Source organism: Staurois parvus, unplaced genomic scaffold, assembly GCF_062004578.1.
Source record: "Staurois parvus isolate SC_StPar_1 unplaced genomic scaffold, SC_StPar_1.0 ptg000649l, whole genome shotgun sequence".
In the NCBI taxonomy this organism is placed as follows: domain Eukaryota; kingdom Metazoa; phylum Chordata; class Amphibia; order Anura; family Ranidae; genus Staurois; species Staurois parvus.
The window spans coordinates 1,153,913-1,172,819 of NW_028318445.1; the positions used below are offsets into that span (position 1 = coordinate 1,153,913).

The following is an 18,907-nucleotide window of genomic DNA, read 5'->3' on the forward strand; positions in this document are numbered from 1 at the left end:
TTGAAAGAGGAGCTCCTGGTATCTGTAAAAAGACTTAAAATAAGACTGACCTAGTCACTTTCATAGGCTGTACCATAAATATCACTTTTTTTCTGGAGCCGGGGCATACAAGACGCTCCTTCTTGCGTCTAAAATTGGCTCATTGGGAATAGACCGTGCGCCTGCAAAACCCATCTATTTGTGGATGGAAGACGCCAGAGCTGAGTGTTGGGGGGGGGGGGAACAGAGAGAGAAGAATCAGAGGAGGAAAGGTTCACACTGGAGGAGAAGCTCGGAATCTGCACGTGAGGCCATACAAAGGAACAATAAAAAAGGAATAAACATTGAATACAACTTTTTGGAAACCAATAAAGAAAAGCCATTTATCACAAAGAGGAAGTTCTACTGGAAAGCAAAAGAGCAAGGAATGTAATCCGAGGGACAAGGAAGTTGGAAGAGTCATAGTCTATAGTCTATATAAGAAGATCCATACTTTGTAGGTGATATCAAGAGGAAGGTGGACAATGATGATGGCAGGAGGTCACGTCTTCAGGTTCCTGTTCTTGGCTGGTTTCTGTCTACAGAGTGTCTTTATGGAACAACAGCGGGTACTGGAGCAGAGGAAGCCGTTTTTCGAGAGGTTCAGAAGGCTGGAGGAACAGGTGAGGATCAGTCATGTTGTTCTCCTGATGTTGTGGAACTTCAGGAGTCTAAATATGGTCACGTCTGGTGGAAAACAATATCTATGAAACCTTACACTGGTTCTAAAGGCAGAAGGACTTTTACCTTAATGCATTCTATACATTAAGGCAGTAAACCTTCTGGATGCAGCCCCCTCTTTATACTTACCTGAGCCCCATCTCGATCCAGCAATGTGCATGAGAACAGCAGCTCTCCCGGGTCTTTTTCTCATTGGCTCACACAGCATTGCTTCTGTCAATCACAGCCTGTGAGCCAATGAGGAGTGAGAGGGGGCTAGGCCGAGCTGTACGCTGTATGTGAATGGACAATGTCTATTCACAGGAGCGCGGCTCAGGAGGGAGCCTGATTGAGTGCCAGCCATAGCAAGAGGCTTGCTACTGGGGGCACTTGATGGGGGGAGGAGCCAGGACCACCGGCAGGGGACCCAAAAAAGAAGAGGATCAGGGCTTCTATGTCCAAAACCATTACACAGAGCAGGTAAGTATAACCTTTAGAATCACTTTAAGGCTGAAGTCTAATCTTTTATTTTGAGTTCCTTAATTCCTTCTTCCCCCCTCATCAAAATGCTAATTACATTTCTAAATGAAACTTTTGCGGTTTATGACATAGTGTACCTTATTTTGGGGCGGCACAGTGGCTTAGTGGTTAGCACTTCGGCCGTGCAGTAATTGGGTCATTGGTTCAGTTCCCAATCATGGCGCCTCCTGCATGGAGTTTGCATGTTCTCCCTGTGTTCGTGCGGGTTTCCTCCGGGTACTCCAGTTTCCTCCCACACTCCAAAGACATGCTGGTAGGTTAATTGGCTCCTGTCTACATTGTCCTAGTTTCATCCCTGGCCATGTGGGATCTCCTGCATGGTGGGGGTTGGGGAAAGACCTGGCAACCTACCCTGTAAAATAATTGCTAAGAGAATTCATGGAAGACATCGCTTACAAGTGACGGTCCATGCAATCGCCAAGGGTCGGATATGACTGAATAGATAGATAGTACCTTATTTTAGACCAAGTGACATCATCCCTAGGTCTCTGTGTTTCTCTATGCAATGCAGGTAACTCATGGTTGGTGGGAGAAGCTGGCAAGGTGCTACACATAGCTTCCTGAAAACGTCACAGCACTGCCCCTGAGTACTCCTCTCAAGAGCATTCAGCTCTAATGCAAGCAGTAGGCAGGCTAAAATAATTAAAGGGCCTTGATGAGTAGGTGTCAGTCTGGGAGTGGGCATTCATTGTCAGGCTATATTTGCATGCTGACTACCCTAGGTAATGCTGAGCTTCCATGATTAAAAGAACTGAAATCCAATTATTGGGACTGGTCAGGGAAAGTCAGACTGGGGAGGAAAGAGCTAGATGATGCTGGACATTCTCCAAGCCAAAAAATGAGGCAGGCTCTATCTGACTTGCTGCATCTCCTAATGCATATTGTGAGAAACTCACAGTGTGCGGTGAAATCAGAGTAAACTATTTCAGTTTTGGTGAAGGCATCTGTGCAAGACTGAAGAGATGTTTGGAGTTCTGCCTCCCCCGCCGCAACCCTGCGATCGCTGAGAATCACCAACGGGGGAGAGACCTGTGTATAAACAACACAGATCTCTCCTCTGTCAGCTCCTGCACACTGCTTTATATGGCTTTGCATAGCACAGCCATACGAAGCAGTGTGCTTACAGTGGAAAAAGCACACATACAGCATACAGTGAAACAGCACACAGTTAACCCTTTGATCGCCCCACATGTTAACCTCTTCCTGCCCAGTGCCATTAGTACAGTGTCAGTGCTTTTTATTAGCACTGATCACTGTATTGGTGTCACTGGGGATGTCAGTGACACCAAGTCAGTTCCCCCCAGTGTCAGAATGCCCGCCGCAGTCCCGCTATAAGTCGCTGATCGCCGCCATTACTAGTAAAAACAAAAATCCCAGTATATATTCCGCCATTTGTAAATGCTAAAACTTTTACGGTAACCAATTAATTTACACGTATTGGGATTTTTTTCTCAGCAAAGACACGGAGCAGAATACGTTTTGGCCTAAATTTATGACGAAATTTGATTTTTAAACATTTTTTACTGGACATTTTTAATAGTAAAAAGTCAAAAAAAAAATTTTCCCTCAAAATTGTCAGTCAGTTTTTGTTTATAACTCAAAAAATGAAAAAACGCACAGGAGATAAAATACCACCGAAAGAAAGCTCTATTTGTGGGGATTTCATTTATGTAAAGCGTTGCATGACTGCGTAATTGTCAGTTAAAATAACGCAGCACCATAAATAATATAATAATGCAGCACAAAAAATGACCTGGTCAGGAAGGGGGTTAAATCCTCTGGGGGGTGGGCAGTCTCACTGACCAATAGAACAATTTGGGTGGTGGGAAAGAACTAGCTAATGACGGGGCACTATTCCTCCCACTGATACCAATGATGGGGCACTATTCCTCCCACTGATACCAATGATGGGGCACTATTCCTCCCACTGATACCAATGATGGGGCACTACTCCTCCCACTGATACCAATGATGGGGCACTATTCCCCCCACTGATACCAATGGTGGGGCACTATTCCTCCCACTGATACCAATGATGGGGCACTATTCCCCCCACTGATACCAATGATGGGGCACTATTCCTCCCACTGATACCAATGATGGGGCACTATTCCTCCCACTGATACCAATGATGGGGCACTATTCCTCCCACTGATACCAATGATGGGGCACCATTCCTCCCACTGATACCAATGATGGGGCACCATTCCTCCCACTGATACCAATGATGGGGCACTATTCCTCCCACTGACACCAATGATGGGACACTATTCCTCCCACTGATACCAATGACGGGGCACCATTCCTCCCACTGACACCAATGACGAGGAACTATTCCTCTCACAGACACCAGTGATGGGGCACTGTTACCAATGCCCTTGTTTAGAAAGTTTGGAGACCCCAGGTCTAAAGGATAAGCATCAAAAAGGTAGTGGTAGAGGAGTGCTAGATTTCACATGTTATCCAAATGCAAGTCATTACTTGAGCCCACTTGGCCTGTATTCGGCATCTCCCCACAAAGACAGAGATCCCCCAGGAGAGGACCTTTACCCAAGTTGAGAAATCGAAGTGTAATCTGTTAGAGAGAGTGCCCAATGGAAAGTCCTTAGGAGTTCAAAGTCCTATTTGTTCAACTGGTTACAATGAGCAAGGCAAAGGACACCCAATGCGTTTCAGGGGCCACACCATCCCTTTTCATCGGGACTGGGGTGATTTGGCAGAATGTTAAATGGACTCAAAAGTACTCCTGCAGTCAGAGAATGTTAAAAACAACAGTCAGCCCTGGTGTTCAGAGTAGATGTGACCCCTAAAACAGATTGGCTGTCTTTTGCCCTGCTTATTGTAACCAGCTGAACAATAAAGACTCCTAAGAATTTTAGATTTGGCCCTCTCTTTGACCTATTCCACTGTAGGATGGGTATGGCATGGTTGGACCTGTAGTTCCACACAAGTACAATTTCTCCTGTGGTCTATTCATCTCGCACATAAAAACACCATTAAAATGGGCAGCTGCTGCTGAACTACTAAATGTATGGTTTAACCTGACCCCACACATCATGGCAGTCAAAGGGTTAAAACAAGCTCATGGAACCTGGGGCCACAACAAACACTCTCAGAATGGCAAGCAGGAGCAGATGGAGATCGTTTTCTTTCCACTGGCGGCCATCTTGCCTATCTGAGAGTGCAGTGAGCCGGCGAGGAAGAATTCTGGCCTCCGGGTAGACTACAGTGAATTAATTTGCAGAAGCCCATTTAAGGTCCATCCCAGTACCCAGAGAGGGGATCTCCTGTCTACCCAGGATACTGCATCCACCAAACCCTGTATGGGACCTCTGGCTGTCTTGGATCAACATTAAGCCCTGGAATCGCCCGTTGTATCATCTACCCTTCAGAGGAAGGATCACCTATCATCTCTTCTATCCTGATCCCGTTGAGAGGACATCTGTACCTATATATATACTGTATATATATATATATATATGCGCATTAAAATTGTGCATCTGGTGAGTGCGCAATTTTATTATTTCCATCTGCACGAGCGCCAGAATATCTTTGAAGCAGGCACCTTCAGAGCACTATTGTCACTTTTGGAACATTCAGATTTTATGATCATATATCCATAAACTTTATTTACCATAAAGGCAATTTATTAGATTTATTCTTTTTAGCTCTGCACTACGTTGTTTTATTCTGATTTACAGGTTTTGTTTGGTTACCTACCGTGCATAGCTGCTACTTGTAGTGCGCTCACATACTTTTTACCTTTTGATAGGAGCAGATGGCCAATTCTGCTCTGCAGTGAATGAACCTGGAATCTCTCAGCTCTGAGCCTTACCGCGGTCAGAACCCATTGGCTCAGGGCAGTAAAACAAGATTTTAGAGTAGTGTTTGTACTTCATCTTCTTGATAGACCCCCGATGCCTCCATAGACCCCTGATGCCTCCATAGACCCCTGATGCCTCCATAGACCCCTGATGCCTCCAAAAATAGTCCCTATCCATTTACAGCATAGGACCATCTTCTCCTCCTTGCTACATTTCCATTGTAAGAACCAAGTAGCATTAGCATTCCTGCTTTTGTGCGATACTCTGTCACTGGCCACAGAAGCGAGGAATTGCTCCACCACTGGAGACTGACTTTCAGCAGTATTTCTGTCAGCAGGATGGTGTCGTCTTGCCAGGAAGGGAGTGACACATGGAAACAGGTGAATATTTGTCCTGCACTGCATAGCAAATTTGTCTCTGGTGACAGGAACGCTAATGTGCAGTCCCTAGTAATCTCACAACAACTCACCAGTGACAGGACCTTGACCTCCAGGGCAGCTAAGCAAATTTGTTTAGTCGAGGACACAAGCACAGCCTGCTGACTGGTTATTCCCACTTGGAACACCATCCCTGTGATCCACCTGTAGGCAGGTGCAGTCTACATTCTCCACTGCAGGTGGCAATTATCCAGAATGAAATAATAAAACCCAATAAAACCAAAAATATGGTCGATTTCCACCGTATACCTCCAAAAAAATAAAATAACTAGATAGTGTATTATCCTCAATTATCCAATGGTCAAAACCATATATACATAAATTGCCAATATGTGAAAAATGTGAAAACACGTGAACCATGAAACGTGAACACTTCTTTATGGCTAGAGTAAATACTCTTACCCTAAATAAATAATCAAAGGCCTTTAACCTCTTCACACTGGCCGCACACAAATGTGCAGCCTCCCGGCGTGTGGGCCTAGACACCGTGCGGCCGCACATTTGCGTTCTATTAAAGGACATATGTGCCGAGAGCGTGCGCCCTGCGCTCTCCCAGCAAGAGGTCCTGATCTCCTCTTTCAATCGGGACCTTTCCTGATCATGTGACGGCGCGTCACATGACCCTAAACCCCGCCTGCCAGCTTCTGGAACCCGGGAGGCGCCGGCGAGAAGGGGTTAAGAGAATAATCCAATATGCCAAAGTTTCTCCAAGATTATCCCACAAACACTATGCAAGATACCGGACTAGCCCATATTCCCAAGCATGATGAAACACTTTCCAGGGCCGTCCATAAAATATCACTCAGAAGGAAAGAAAGGACTATAAAGTGTAGTATTCAAGTTAAATAAATCGAGGCTTTAATAAATATGCTTACATCAGTATAGAAATAAAATCGCATGTATTCCCATATGACAGAATCTCTCAAGCAGCTTCCAAGAACGCTTGTATCGATATCACCTTAGTTAAGATGGCCTCTCCGCTACTTCTTGTCAACGTGTAACGTCCGAACGTCACATCCCTTGACGCGTTTCGTCACTTCCTGACTTCCTCATAATCTATTTAACTTGAAAACTACACTTTATAGTCCTTTCTTTCTCCAGACCCCAGACCCCTTTCTTTCTCCAGAGCTTCCCCCATCCTCTGGAACTCTCTACCCCAATTTATCAGACTCTCGCCTACTCTGCTCACTTTTAGGCAATCCCTGAAAACCTCTCTCTTCAGGGAAGCCTATCCTGCCCTCAGCTAATAAGGGAATCTTCTACTCCTCCTACCAGTCCATCCCCCCACAGTTACTACCTTTTGTACCACCAGCCCCTCCCTCTTAGATTGTAAGCTCCAAGAATCAGGGCCTTCCTAACCCTCTTGTATTGAACTGCATTGTCTCCCGTTATATTGTAAAGTGCTGAGCAAACTGTTGGCGCTATATAAATCCTGTATAATAATAATAATTCATCACTCTGCTGGAGTTCTTGGTAGTCCCAAGGAGAAACAGTTGCTGACAGTGTTAATTGCCAATAAACTGGTTATTTCGAGAGCATATAAACTTGGAGCTGAACTGTAGCAATCTATAAAATTCAGCTGGACTGGCATTTACTTTGAAAATGTCATCCCTATGTTAATGCTTGACCTTTTGCTGGCTTTATTTTCTGTGCAAAAATTGTCTACTGCCAAGTTGTCTAGAGTTGTAATACAGACATTGGTCCAAGGGAGTGGTTCAGGAAGAATGCCCTGTCCCCATCAGTACTACCTTTTCTATGCTCTGTGGGGGGTGAGGGGTAGGGGGCAGAGAATGGGTAAAGGAAAGTAGAAGAAAGGATGGAAATGGAGATTCGGTAGGGGGGGGGGGGGTGAGGAAAAAAGGAGAGGATATAATGGTTGGGACTCAAATTCCTGTAAAACATTCCTCCAGTGGCAGCTGGGTTCTAAAGACTTCAAACTAAAGGGTGGTTGGACATACAGACACAATCTCACTGGGTCTGCTAATGAGTTCCTAAACAGGAATGTTCAGCTTGGTGGAACATTTGTATTTAGCCTTTTATCTCTTGGTTATTGGCATCTTTCATTTTAAAATAATGCTTATTACTCTGGGCTTAATGGACATGCAAACATTTTTTGAGATTGTTATCTGTATGCACTAGACATGTTCACGGCAGAAATTTTCATTTCACTTGCATTCATTAATTAAAGAATTTAGTTTCATCATGTTCATTATGTTGAACAGATTCGTTTTCAGGGTTATTTATTTACTTTTGACTTTTTTTTGTGTGAATAAGTAGGGGTACTATGACTCTGGGCCCCCTTGTTAAAGAGGGCTTCCAGATTCTGATAAGCTCCCTGCCCACAGACCCCCACAACCACCGCCCAGGGTTGTAGGGCAGAGGCCCTTATCCCCATCAACATGGAGGCAAGGTGCACCCCCTCCCATGTTTAGGGTATGTGGTTCATGGGGGGTGCTCACTCCCCCCCCCCTTTCCTGGCCTGCCAGGCTGCATGCTCGGATAAGGGTCTGGTATGGTTTTGGGTGAGAGGGGTACCTCACGCCATTTTTTAATAAAATCTGGAATGGGTTCCTCTCAAAATCCATACCAGAACTGATGGTCCTGGTTTGGATTGGGGGGGGACCCCATGCTGTTTTTTGAAAAAAACTTTATGCACTTGTTTGTTTACATTTTAGCAGCAGCTGCCCAATGCTTAATAACCAGATATTCACAATGAATTTGCTATGTATCAAACAAATTTGATTGAAACAAATGCATTTGTTTTTTTGCTATAACTTTTTCAGATTTGTTGCCATTCATTTCTATGTTCACATTGAAATTCGGATGCACCTGAATCTCTGAGAACAACATTTTTGTCTGAAAGACGAATCGAAACAAAACGAATCGTGCATGTCTAGCATGCACCATTCTTATATATGAAGACTTGCAAATGCCTCAGAAATGGAATGTATTTGTTATAGAGTTTGCAGCATAAACAACGATTTGTTCTCTGTTGCAGTTTCGGCGTTTCCAAGATATGACGTTGACTCGTTTACAAGGCATTGCTGAAAACTACAACATCTCCTACAACATCGATGCTCGCTTCCACCACATTTCTGACCAGCAGCGGTCGCTGGCAGAAGCCTTCAATGCTTCAAGTGACATGACTCAGCAAGAGCTGAATGGGGTAAAGTTTTGGCTAAAAAAAGTCCAGAAGAAAACAAAAAAGTTAGATCTGAAGATCTCTGCACTTGAGGAAGCCATGGCTGAGAGGAATAAGCAGATAAGCAAAGAAAACAAGGCCCAAGATGTGGCGATAGCCAACTTCACAACTATGCTTAGCAACCAGAAAAGGATTATTTACCAGTTAGTAAAAGACAAGGGCGAGCTGCAAAAAGGGATGGAGGCCTTTCGAGAGTCTGTCGAGAGTCAGGGCAGAAAAATTACAGAGCTAGAAAAACAGCTGCAGAACATGCAACAAAATGAAATTCTACCACCAAGCTCTTTAATGGCTCCAGAGATCAATCGTACCCCTAAGGAAAAACAGCCAGAACCCCCGCAAAATGATCCAGGGCCAATAACTCTTCAACAACGACTACTAAAACTAAAGACCAAACATAACCAAAGGATGAAGCTCCACGAAGAGCAGCTCCTGCTTATACCAAGCAAAAACAAAATGGAACCCATGGCAGCTCAAAATGGTGAGGTAACCAGGAAACTAGGTCCACCAGAAGAGAAGAAGCCTGATGTCCTAACTACAAAGGTGCCGTCCGTTACGATGGGGCCACAGCCCAACCAGAGGACCAGCCTTCCTGAGTTCCAACAACCGCTTGATCCTGTGATAGATAATATTATACAGATGTCAGCCCATCGTAGTTCTGTGGCCAGAGACAACAGACCACCAGGAGAGACAATAAGACCTCTACCATCTACTAGGATACCACCACATACCAAAGCTGCTCCAAGACTTGAAGAGAAAAGCACCAAAACTCCAGCCACTAGTAAGTCCACCATGAAGTCCTTTATATGTCAAGAACAACATTGAAGTGCCTCTATAGCTTTTTTAACATTTTTAGATGTCTATAAAGTAAATATCTCTATAGAGTTGTTTAAATGTAGACATAAAACCCATTGTTTCTGTTTATTGTTTGTGATTCCATGGGGGTGTATACGTTTACTCATTGCATACACTGTACGTGTCATACTTCCTGCCTAGTAGGAGAGCACCATGATTGTCCTTCACTGGTACTCATGTCTCTTGTACAGTTCTATGGACAGAGCTTTCCAATATGTTTTCCAAGAGGCTTATCTTGCTACTGATTTTCTTGCAGCTATCATTCAGGTTGCCATCTGTAACATACACATTTTTAGATGGAAAAATGGACAAATCGTACATAAATCTATACAAATTATTATTCCAACCATGAAAATCTAAAACTTTTTTCTTCTTTTGAAAACTTTTACATAAATACTGGCCTCTGGGTGCATGGTCATCCTGTGCCCTTTCTAGTAGGACACTGCTAGATAGACACTTAAGAAGAGACATGATAGCGATATACAAATACCTCAACGGTGATTCTAGCGTAGGGATTAAACTATTCAGCCTCAAGGAGTGTAAGAAGATGCGAGGCCACACAATGAAATTGGAAGAGAAACCTCACTTCCTGTCTGGTGGAACCATTGTCAGTAAATGGGAAGAGATCTCTCTAGTGGAGCCCTGGATAGCAGTAAAAACCCAACAGAGCTTCCACCCCTTCCCCATTCTAACCAAAACTGAAATAAAAAGTTTGGATATACAATTTAACTTGTTTATCCTCAACACAAGTTTCTCCAGACAGCTTATTGGCGTTCATGAAAATTATCAATTGCTCAGTCCTGTCTACCTAAGCCCTTTCTGATTTTGATGACACTATTAAATATTTCCTTACTTTACCATCTTCCTGTATTTATTGCACTGAAAGTTCATTAATGATGTCCTCTTGTGTTCTTGTTACAGTTTGCAATGTGCATTCCATGCTCATTTTCCCTAACTCGTCCACGGAAAACTATGCCACCTTCACCAAAGGCTTGAGGGAACCACTACATGAACTGTCCGTCTGCAGCTGGGTCAAAAATAATGCCAGTTACCTAGGCACCATCCTTTCCTACGCCACAGAAGAGAACGACAACAAGCTAGTCCTGCACGGCAGGAACAGTGCCACCTATGACGCTTTCCACTTGGTCATTGGTGATCCGGCCTTTCGGGAACTACCGCTGGTGCCCTTGATTGATGGGAAATGGCATCACACTTGTTTCATCTGGTCCTCCATCCAGGGCAAGTACTGGTTCTATGTTGATCGTAGACTGACGTCCACTGGATCTCGGTTCCAGAAGGGCTATGAGATCCCACCCGGAGGTTCGCTGGTTCTTGGTCAGGAGCAGGACACCTTGGGTGGTGGATTTGACAGTTCAGAGGCCTTTGTTGGAAGTCTGGCTGGCTTTGCCATGTGGAATCGGGTCTTGTCACCTGGGGAGGTCTCCGGCATTGCCATAGGGAAAGGTTTGCCCAGGGGCACCATCTTAACGCTGGCAGATGACCCCTTAATTCATGGAGCAGTAGAAAGGGTGGACTGTGCCTGTCTGGAGCACTGTCCTTAAGAGTGCTATTCAATCTATTTTTGTACATATTGGATATAATGAAAAGAAATGCAGTATTGCTAGGAGACTTGGTTTCAATCCAAAATGAAGTAGTTGGGGAAGGAAGCAAACCAAATACCAAACCCTGTATCACATGGACCTTCTTTCCTGCCAGTGACCAACGGTAGTCCTGTTAATAAAACCCTATTAATAGTGTATAATTGTAATTTTTACTACATATAGGAATGGGGTAGGCCAGTTTATTCTGTGCAATCTTATCAATTACCAGCAGGTGGCATTGTAATCTCTCTGTCCTTGCTTAAGGGGTGTCATCAAAATCAGTAAAATATAAAGTGATGTACTGTTCAACAACACAGATACATTAATGGTGTTTTTATTTTATGTTTATTTTGAACATCTTCGTATCATCAGTCTGTCTTTACCACTTTATTGTATAGGAGCCACCTAAGTTTTCCTATATTGTGTGTCATGGGCCAAAAGGCCACTCTTAGAATGTTCTAGGTCTGCATAAAAGCCAAACCGAAGTCACAGAGATAGAAATTCAGTAAAATATACATTTTGCTAATGCCTTGTTCTGTTATAGCATTTACCTTCAATTTCCTGTAAAATCAGAGTGTCTAACTCAGCCATTCTCAACCAGGGTTCCTTGGAGTCATAGGGTTCCTCCAGAGTTTGCTAGGGTTTGCTTGAGTCATGGCTGACCTCCCATGTGACGGTTAGCTTCAGGAACAATGACCCTTGCAAAGCCATCCGCATGACACCAATGATCTTCTTAGCTGTTTGTACAGGTGGAATTTTGACCACCAATGCAAGAGGCATTCTTCCCAATGACTACCAATGTGTGAAGCTTTCTTCCCACTGAACTCTATTGTAAGGAGCATTTTTCCCACTAACCACCAATGTAAAGAGTAATCTTCCTACTGGCTACTAACGTGAGCAGCATTTTCCCACTGACTACCAATATAAGCAGCATTCTTCCCACTGGCCTTAGGTGTAAGGAGCATTTTTCCCACTGACCACCAATGTAACAAGCATTATTTTTACTGACCACCAATGTAATGAGCATTCTTGCCACTGACTATGCTTCTAAAAGACTTTCAATGTAAGCAGCACTCCTCCCACTAACCACCAGTGCAAAAAGCATTTTTCCGACTGACCACCAATGTAAGAAGAATTCTTCCCACTGACCACCAATATGAGAAGCATTCTTCCCATTGACCCCCAATGTAAGAAGCATTCTTCCCACTGATCACCAATGTAAGAATCAGTTTTCCCACTGAACACCACTGTAAGGAGCAATCTTCCCATTGACCCCCAATGTAAGGAGCAATCTTCCCATTGACCCCCAATGTAAAGAGCTTTATTCCCATTGAATACCAACTTAAGAAGCAATCTTCCCACTGATCACCAATGTAAGGGGCATTCTTCCCACTGACCACCAATGTAAGGGGCATTCTTCCTACTGACCCCCAATATAAGGAGCATTCTTCCCACTGATCACCAATGTAAGAAGCATTCTTCCCACTGACCCCCAATGTAAGGAACATTCTTCCCACTGACCCCCCAATGTAAGGAACATTCTTCCCACTGACCCCCAATGTAAGGAGAATGCTTCCCATTGACCCACAATGAAATAAGCATTCTTCCAACTGATTACCAACCTAAGGGGCATTCTTCCCACTGATCTCCAAAGTAAGGAGCATTCTTCCCACTGACCCCCAATGTAAGGGTCATTCTTCCCATTGACCCCCAACGTAAGGAGCATTCTTCCCACTGACCCCCAATGTAAGGGGCATTCTTCCCACTGGTCACCAATGTAAGGGGCATTCTTCCCACTGACCCTCAATGTAAGGAGCATTCTTCCCACTGACCCTCAATGTAAGGGGCATTCTTCCCACTGACCATCAATGTAAGGGGCATTCTTCCCACTGACCCTCAATGTAAGGAGCATTCTTCCCACTGACCCTCAATGTAAGGAGCATTCTTCCCACTGGTCACCAATGTAAGGGACATTCTTCCCACTGACCATCAATGTAAGGGGCATTCTTCCCACTGATCTCCAATGTAAGGAGAATGCTTCCCACTGACCCCCAATGTAAGGAGAATGCTTCCCATTGACCACCAATGTAAGGAAAGCTCTTCTCAATGATTAGCAACATAGGGGGCATTCTTCTGACTGACCATTTCAAAGTTTCCTCTGGGGTGAACGGTTGAGAAAGGCTGGTCTAAATATTACTGTGCAGTCTAATTTGCACCAGAGTTTGACCACAGTGCCCAGGTCAGACATGCCCCTTTAATGTTAGACACACCCCCTCTTTGGTCAGACACGCCCTCGCTGTTCCTTAGCACTACTAGTCTGTGTGAGGAGGCTAATGGTCAGGGTGTGGCTATTACTCAGCTCTGCCAATGCAAAGTACTGCAGTGTGAGGTAGTAAGTGCAAGAGAATAAGATATTTTAAGACATTTGAAGGCAAAAATCAATAAAAAATATCAAACTGGGGCACAGGACTACAAAGAGAAAATAAAAGGTGTGAGATTTCATTTGGGCTGTAATTTCCATAATGCATTACTTAAGTAACAGACAGCTGTGTGTACGCTGGGTGACAGAGGTAGGCTGCTCAATACGTGGAAATAGAATGATGTTTTATTATAATTATTATTATACAGTATTTATAAAGCGCCAACAGTTCGCTCGGCACTGTACATTACAATGGGAGACAGTACACGAGACAGTACAGTAACAATACAATGCGATACACGAGGGGTTCGAGGGCCCTGCTCCTTGGAGCTTACAATCTAGGAGGGAGGAGATAGTGATACAGGAGGAAATAGCTGTGGGGGATGGAGTGGTAGGAAGAGTGGAGGAGATCGGCAATTAGCTGAGGGTGGGGTAGGCTTCCTTGAAGAGATGGGTTTTCAGGGTGCGCCTAAAGGAGAGGAGAGTAGGTAATAGTCTGATGGATTGGGGTAGGGAGTTCCAAAAGATGAGGGAAGCCCTGGAGAAATCCTGGAGATGGGCATGGGAGGAGGAGACCAGGGAACTAGAGTGTAGGAGGTCTTGTGAGGAGCAGAGAGTACATTTTGGGTGGTATTTGGATATCAGGTCGGTGATGTAGTTTGGAGCAGTGTTATGAATAGCTTTGTACGTCAATGTTAGCAATTTGAATTGTATTAGTTGGGCAATCAGAAGCCAGTGGAGGGATTGGCAGAGGGGGGTGGCGGATACGGAGCAGTTGGTAAGGCGGATGAGTCTGGCCGCAGTATTCAGGATAGACTGAAGCGGGGATAGCCTGTGGTGAGGTAAGCCGGTGAGGAGGGAGTTACAGTAGTCGTGATATGATATGTGTTGTTATATGGTTTAAAAATCACAGAGAAAAAACATTAAAGGAAGAACCAGTCTGTGCTTTATCTATGAATGGGAAATTTCTACTTTTGTACATTAAAATAACCTGCTTTACTAGGAGGTATTTTCTCTGTATTTTTAAGAGAATAAAAACAGCAAATGTTTGTCATTGTAATCATTTTATCTGATATGGAATACAAGTTGCTTTCCTTTAAGTGATTGTAAACCCTCACCTTGTAAAATAACCCATACAGTTTAAAATAGAAATGAAAGGCAAAATATTTCTGTATAGATATATAAAAAAACATTATAAATACCTTTATTCCCCCTTTTTAGTGATCACATTCTTTCTGTTCTCAGCTGCATAAGAGCTGTGGGAGGAGAAACAGCAGAACACTGGTCTTCCCAGTATATGGCTGTGCAGGGGGGTGTCAGTCTGATCATTGCAGGAGAGCAGAATGAGTTCCCGCTACAGCTAGAGAACTGACCATGCTGTGCTCTCCTGCCTAGTGTAATCAGATTTTAATAGGAAAGCAGAGAGACTGGCAGGAACACCAGGGATTTTATACAAAGGAAGCAATGCAAAGTGAACAGGATATTTTTTCATACAAGTACATGGTGCAACAGGCACATGTCAAATCGAATATAAAATGTTGGGTTTACATATTCTTTAACGTTTTACTATTGATTTTAATATTTTGACAACCCTAAAGTAAAAAATCAGGAATCCCCAAACCTCATTTCATCAACCTCTTTCATTTTGAAATTTCAGATTGTACACCAACCCTTCCCACCTATGAAAACTACCTGAGAGAAGCCTTTTTTGCAAACTGAAAAAAGTTAAAGCAGAACTTAACTCTCTCAATCAACATTAGCTATTTTCAGTCCTTATGCTGCTAACATTAGTAAATAGGAGGTATCAAATATTAACTTGTTTTAAACTTCACCGCCCATGCTGCCAGTGCAGGAGTTTGGGGTTTTGAAAGCCACAGTCCTTATCCCTTCTTCCCACATGGAAGAAAAATATATCTGAAACATATTTTAAAAATATTCTTCCCAATTATATTGACATATATTTGAAATGCTACAATTTTGGCCATATTCAATATATTTCAATAAATATATATATATATATATACAGTCATGGCCGAAATTGTTGGCACCCTTGATATTTTTCCTGAAAATCAAGTATTTCACACAAAAAAGGTATTGCATTAACACATGTTTTGCTATACACATGTTTATTCCCTTTGTATGTATTGGAACAAATATAAAACAGAGGCAGAAAAGCAAATATGACATAATGTCACACAAAACCCCAAAAATGGGCTGGACAAAAGTATTGGCACCCTTAACTTAATATTTGGTTGCACACCCTTTGGAAAACATAACTGAAATCAGTCGCTTCCTATAACCATCAATAAGCTTCTGACACCTCTCACCCGGAATTTTGGACCACTCTTCCTTTGCAAACAGCTCCAGGTCTCTCTTATTGGAAGGACACCTTTTCCCAACAGCAATTTTAAGATCTCTCCACAGGTGTTCAATGGGATTTAGATCTGGGCTCATTGCTGGCCACTTCAGAACTCTCCAGCGCTTCTTTGCCATCCATTTCTGAGTGCTTTTTGACGTATGTTTGGGGTCATTGTCCTGCTGGAAGACCCAGGATCTTGGACGCAAACCCAGCTTTCTGACACTGGGCCCTACAGTGCGACCCAAAATCCTTTGGTAATCCTCAGATTTCATGATGCCTTGCACACAGTCAAGGCACCCAGTGCCAGAGGCAGCAAAACAACCCCAAAACATCATTGAACCTCCACCATATTTTACCGTAGGTACTGTGTTTTGTTCTTTGTAGGCCTCATTCCGTTTTCGGTAAACAGTAGAATGATGTGCTTTACCGAAAAGCTCTATCTTGGTCTCATCTGTCCACAAGACGTTTTCCCAGAAGGCTTTTGGCTTACTCAAGTACATTTTGGCAAACTGTAGTCTTGCTTTTTTATGTCTCTGTGTCAGCAGTGGGGTCCTCCTGGGTCTCCTGCCATAGCGTTTCATTTCATTTAAATGTCGACGGATAGTTCGCGCTGACACTGATGCTCCCTGAGCCTGCAGGACAGCTTGAATGTCTTTGGAACATGTTTGGGGCTGCTTATCCACCATCCGGACTATTCTGCGTTGCAATCTTTCATCAATTTTCCTCATCCGTCCACGACCAGGGAGATTAGCTACAGTGCCATGGGTTGCAAACTTCTTGATAATGTTGCGCACTGTGGACAAAGGCAAATCTAGTTCTCTGGAGATGGACTTGTAACCTTGAGATTGTTGATATTTTGCCACAATTTTGGTTCTCAGGTCCTCAGACAGTTCTCGTCTCCTCTTTCTGTTGTCCATGCTTAGTGTGGCACAGACAGACACACAATGCAAAGGTTAAGTGAACGTCTCTCCTTTTTATCTGCTTTCAGGTGTGATTTCTATATTGCCCACACCTGTTACTTGCCCCAGGTGAGTTTACAGGAGCATCACATGCTTGTAACATTCTTATTTATCCGCAGTTGTGAAAGGGTGCCAATACTTTTGTCCAGCCCATTTTTGGAGGTTTGTGTGACATTATGTCGAATTTGCTTTCTTTCCTCCCTTTTTTTGTTTTGTCCCAATACACACAAAGGGAATAAACATGTGTATAGCAAAACATGTGTTAATGCAATACGTTTCGTGAGAAATACATGATTTCCTGGAGAAATATCAAGGGTGCCAACAATTTCGGCCATGACTGTATATATATATATACACACAAATATATACACCGAGCGGCCGCATATATGTTCTATTGGTAAACAATTTACTGTGCTGAGAACATGCTCAGTGCAGGGGCGGACTGACCATTTGGAAGCTCAGGCACTGCCCGAGGGCCCGGAGTCAGTAGGGGGCCCCAAGAGATGCCCCTGCTACCTTTTTCATAGGCTTTTTTGAGTTTGGGCAAGGACACAGGGGCCCCATGATCCCCTATTGCCCGGGGGCCCCATGATTTGCCAGTCCGCCCCTGGCTCAGTGTGTGCTACTAGCACAGCAACTAACATGTAACAGAAAGCTCCTGATGCCTGCTTAGCTTCTGATACCTACAGAGGTTTCCGATCATGTGACCACTGTAACAGCCAATCACAGTGGTCACATATTTAGAATGCCTGCCTCAGCCAATCACAGTGGTCACATAATCAGAATGCCTGCCTCTGCCTCCTGGCATTTTGATCCAGTTTAAGGGCAAGGAGGCAGCGACGGGAAGTGTTTAATTAAAGTGGTAGTAAACTGCAGACAAAAAAAAAAAAAAGTCCCCTGCAAGGTAATGTCATAATGTGCTAGTATGCATCTCATACTAGCACATTATGTATAGGTTACCTTAAAAGTGGGCAGCACAGTGGCTAAGTGGTTAGCACTTCCGCCTGGCAGTACTAGGGTCGTTGGTTCAAATCCCAACCATGGCACCACCTGCCAGGAGTTTGCATGTTCTCCCTGTGCCTGCGTGGGTTTCCTCCGGGTACTCCAATTTCCTTCCACACCCCAAAGACATGCTGGTAGGTTAATTGGATCCTGTCTAAATTGTCCCTAGTATGTGTATGTATGAATGTGAGTTAGGGACCTTAGATTGTACACCCCTTGAGGGTTAGGGACCTTAGATTGTACACCCCTTGAGGGTTAGGGACCTTAGATTGTACACCCCTTGAGGATTAGGGACTGATGTGAATGTACAATAAATATGTAAAGAGCTGCGTAAATTGATAGCACTATGGAAGTACCTGAAATAAATAAATCAAAGCCCTCCAGTGGCATTGTCACTGCTGCAGAGGCTTCCAGGTTCACAAACAACAGGCTGAGCCATGATGACATCACTCCACGCCAGGGGCGGACTGACCATTAGAGCACTCGGGATGTGCCCGAGGGCCCAGGGTCAGTCCGCCCCTGGCGTGGAGTGATGTCATCGCAGTGAAATGCTCCTGGTACCTTTTTATAGACTTTTTTTGAGTGTGGGTAAGGACACAGGGGCCCCATGAGTTGTCAGTCCGCCCCTGCTCCACACGATGACACATGCACGCAGGAGTCCCAGGCCACAGCACACAGCTCTGAAGGAACGGCGCAGGTATGCCATTCCCTCAGAACGCATGCGCCGGATTAAATGAAGAGAGAATATCTCCTAAAGTCACCTAAACGGTTCACGAATAGGAGATATTGATTGTACTTACAGGTGATCTTTATTATCAGCTTACCTGTAGGTAAAATTAAAAAGTTAGCAAGCACTTTAATACTTTATTACTAAAATACAAATGTAGATTGCAACCTTTTACTTCCTTTAATTACAAAAATCTTTGCAAATCTAAAAAAGCAAAAATCAGCAAATTCAGCCACACCCAGCCCTCAGCATCACATTTCCCTGTGCCCCCTATAGTACATTAAAGCAACATTCCCCCACTGAGTCC

General features: G+C 43.9%; 1 protein-coding gene across 1 annotated transcript; it reads left to right on the top strand.

The window, feature by feature from the left end:
- The first annotated feature begins 201 nt into the window (after window positions 1–201).
- PTX4 (pentraxin 4) lies at window positions 202–14,602 on the top strand. Its single transcript, XM_089694107.1, has 3 exons — window positions 202–641; window positions 8,478–9,459; window positions 10,455–14,602. Exons 1-3 carry the CDS (start codon window positions 504–506, stop codon window positions 11,093–11,095), a joined length of 1,761 nt encoding a protein of 586 aa, XP_089550233.1. The 5' UTR covers window positions 202–503; the 3' UTR covers window positions 11,096–14,602.
- The last annotated feature ends 4,305 nt before the right edge of the window (window positions 14,603–18,907 follow it).

What these genes read in the sequence shown, in the direction of transcription:
- PTX4 (XM_089694107.1), top strand. Translation starts at nt 504, where the DNA reads ATGATGATGGCAGGAGGTCACGTCTTCAGGTTCCTGTTCTTGGCTGGT. An exon ending in TCAGAAGGCTGGAGGAACAG is followed by an intron (nt 642 to 8,477) that starts GTGAGGATCAGT and finishes TCTCTGTTGCAG; the next exon opens with TTTCGGCGTTTCCAAGATAT. An exon ending in CACCAAAACTCCAGCCACTA is followed by an intron (nt 9,460 to 10,454) that starts GTAAGTCCACCA and finishes TTCTTGTTACAG; the next exon opens with TTTGCAATGTGCATTCCATG.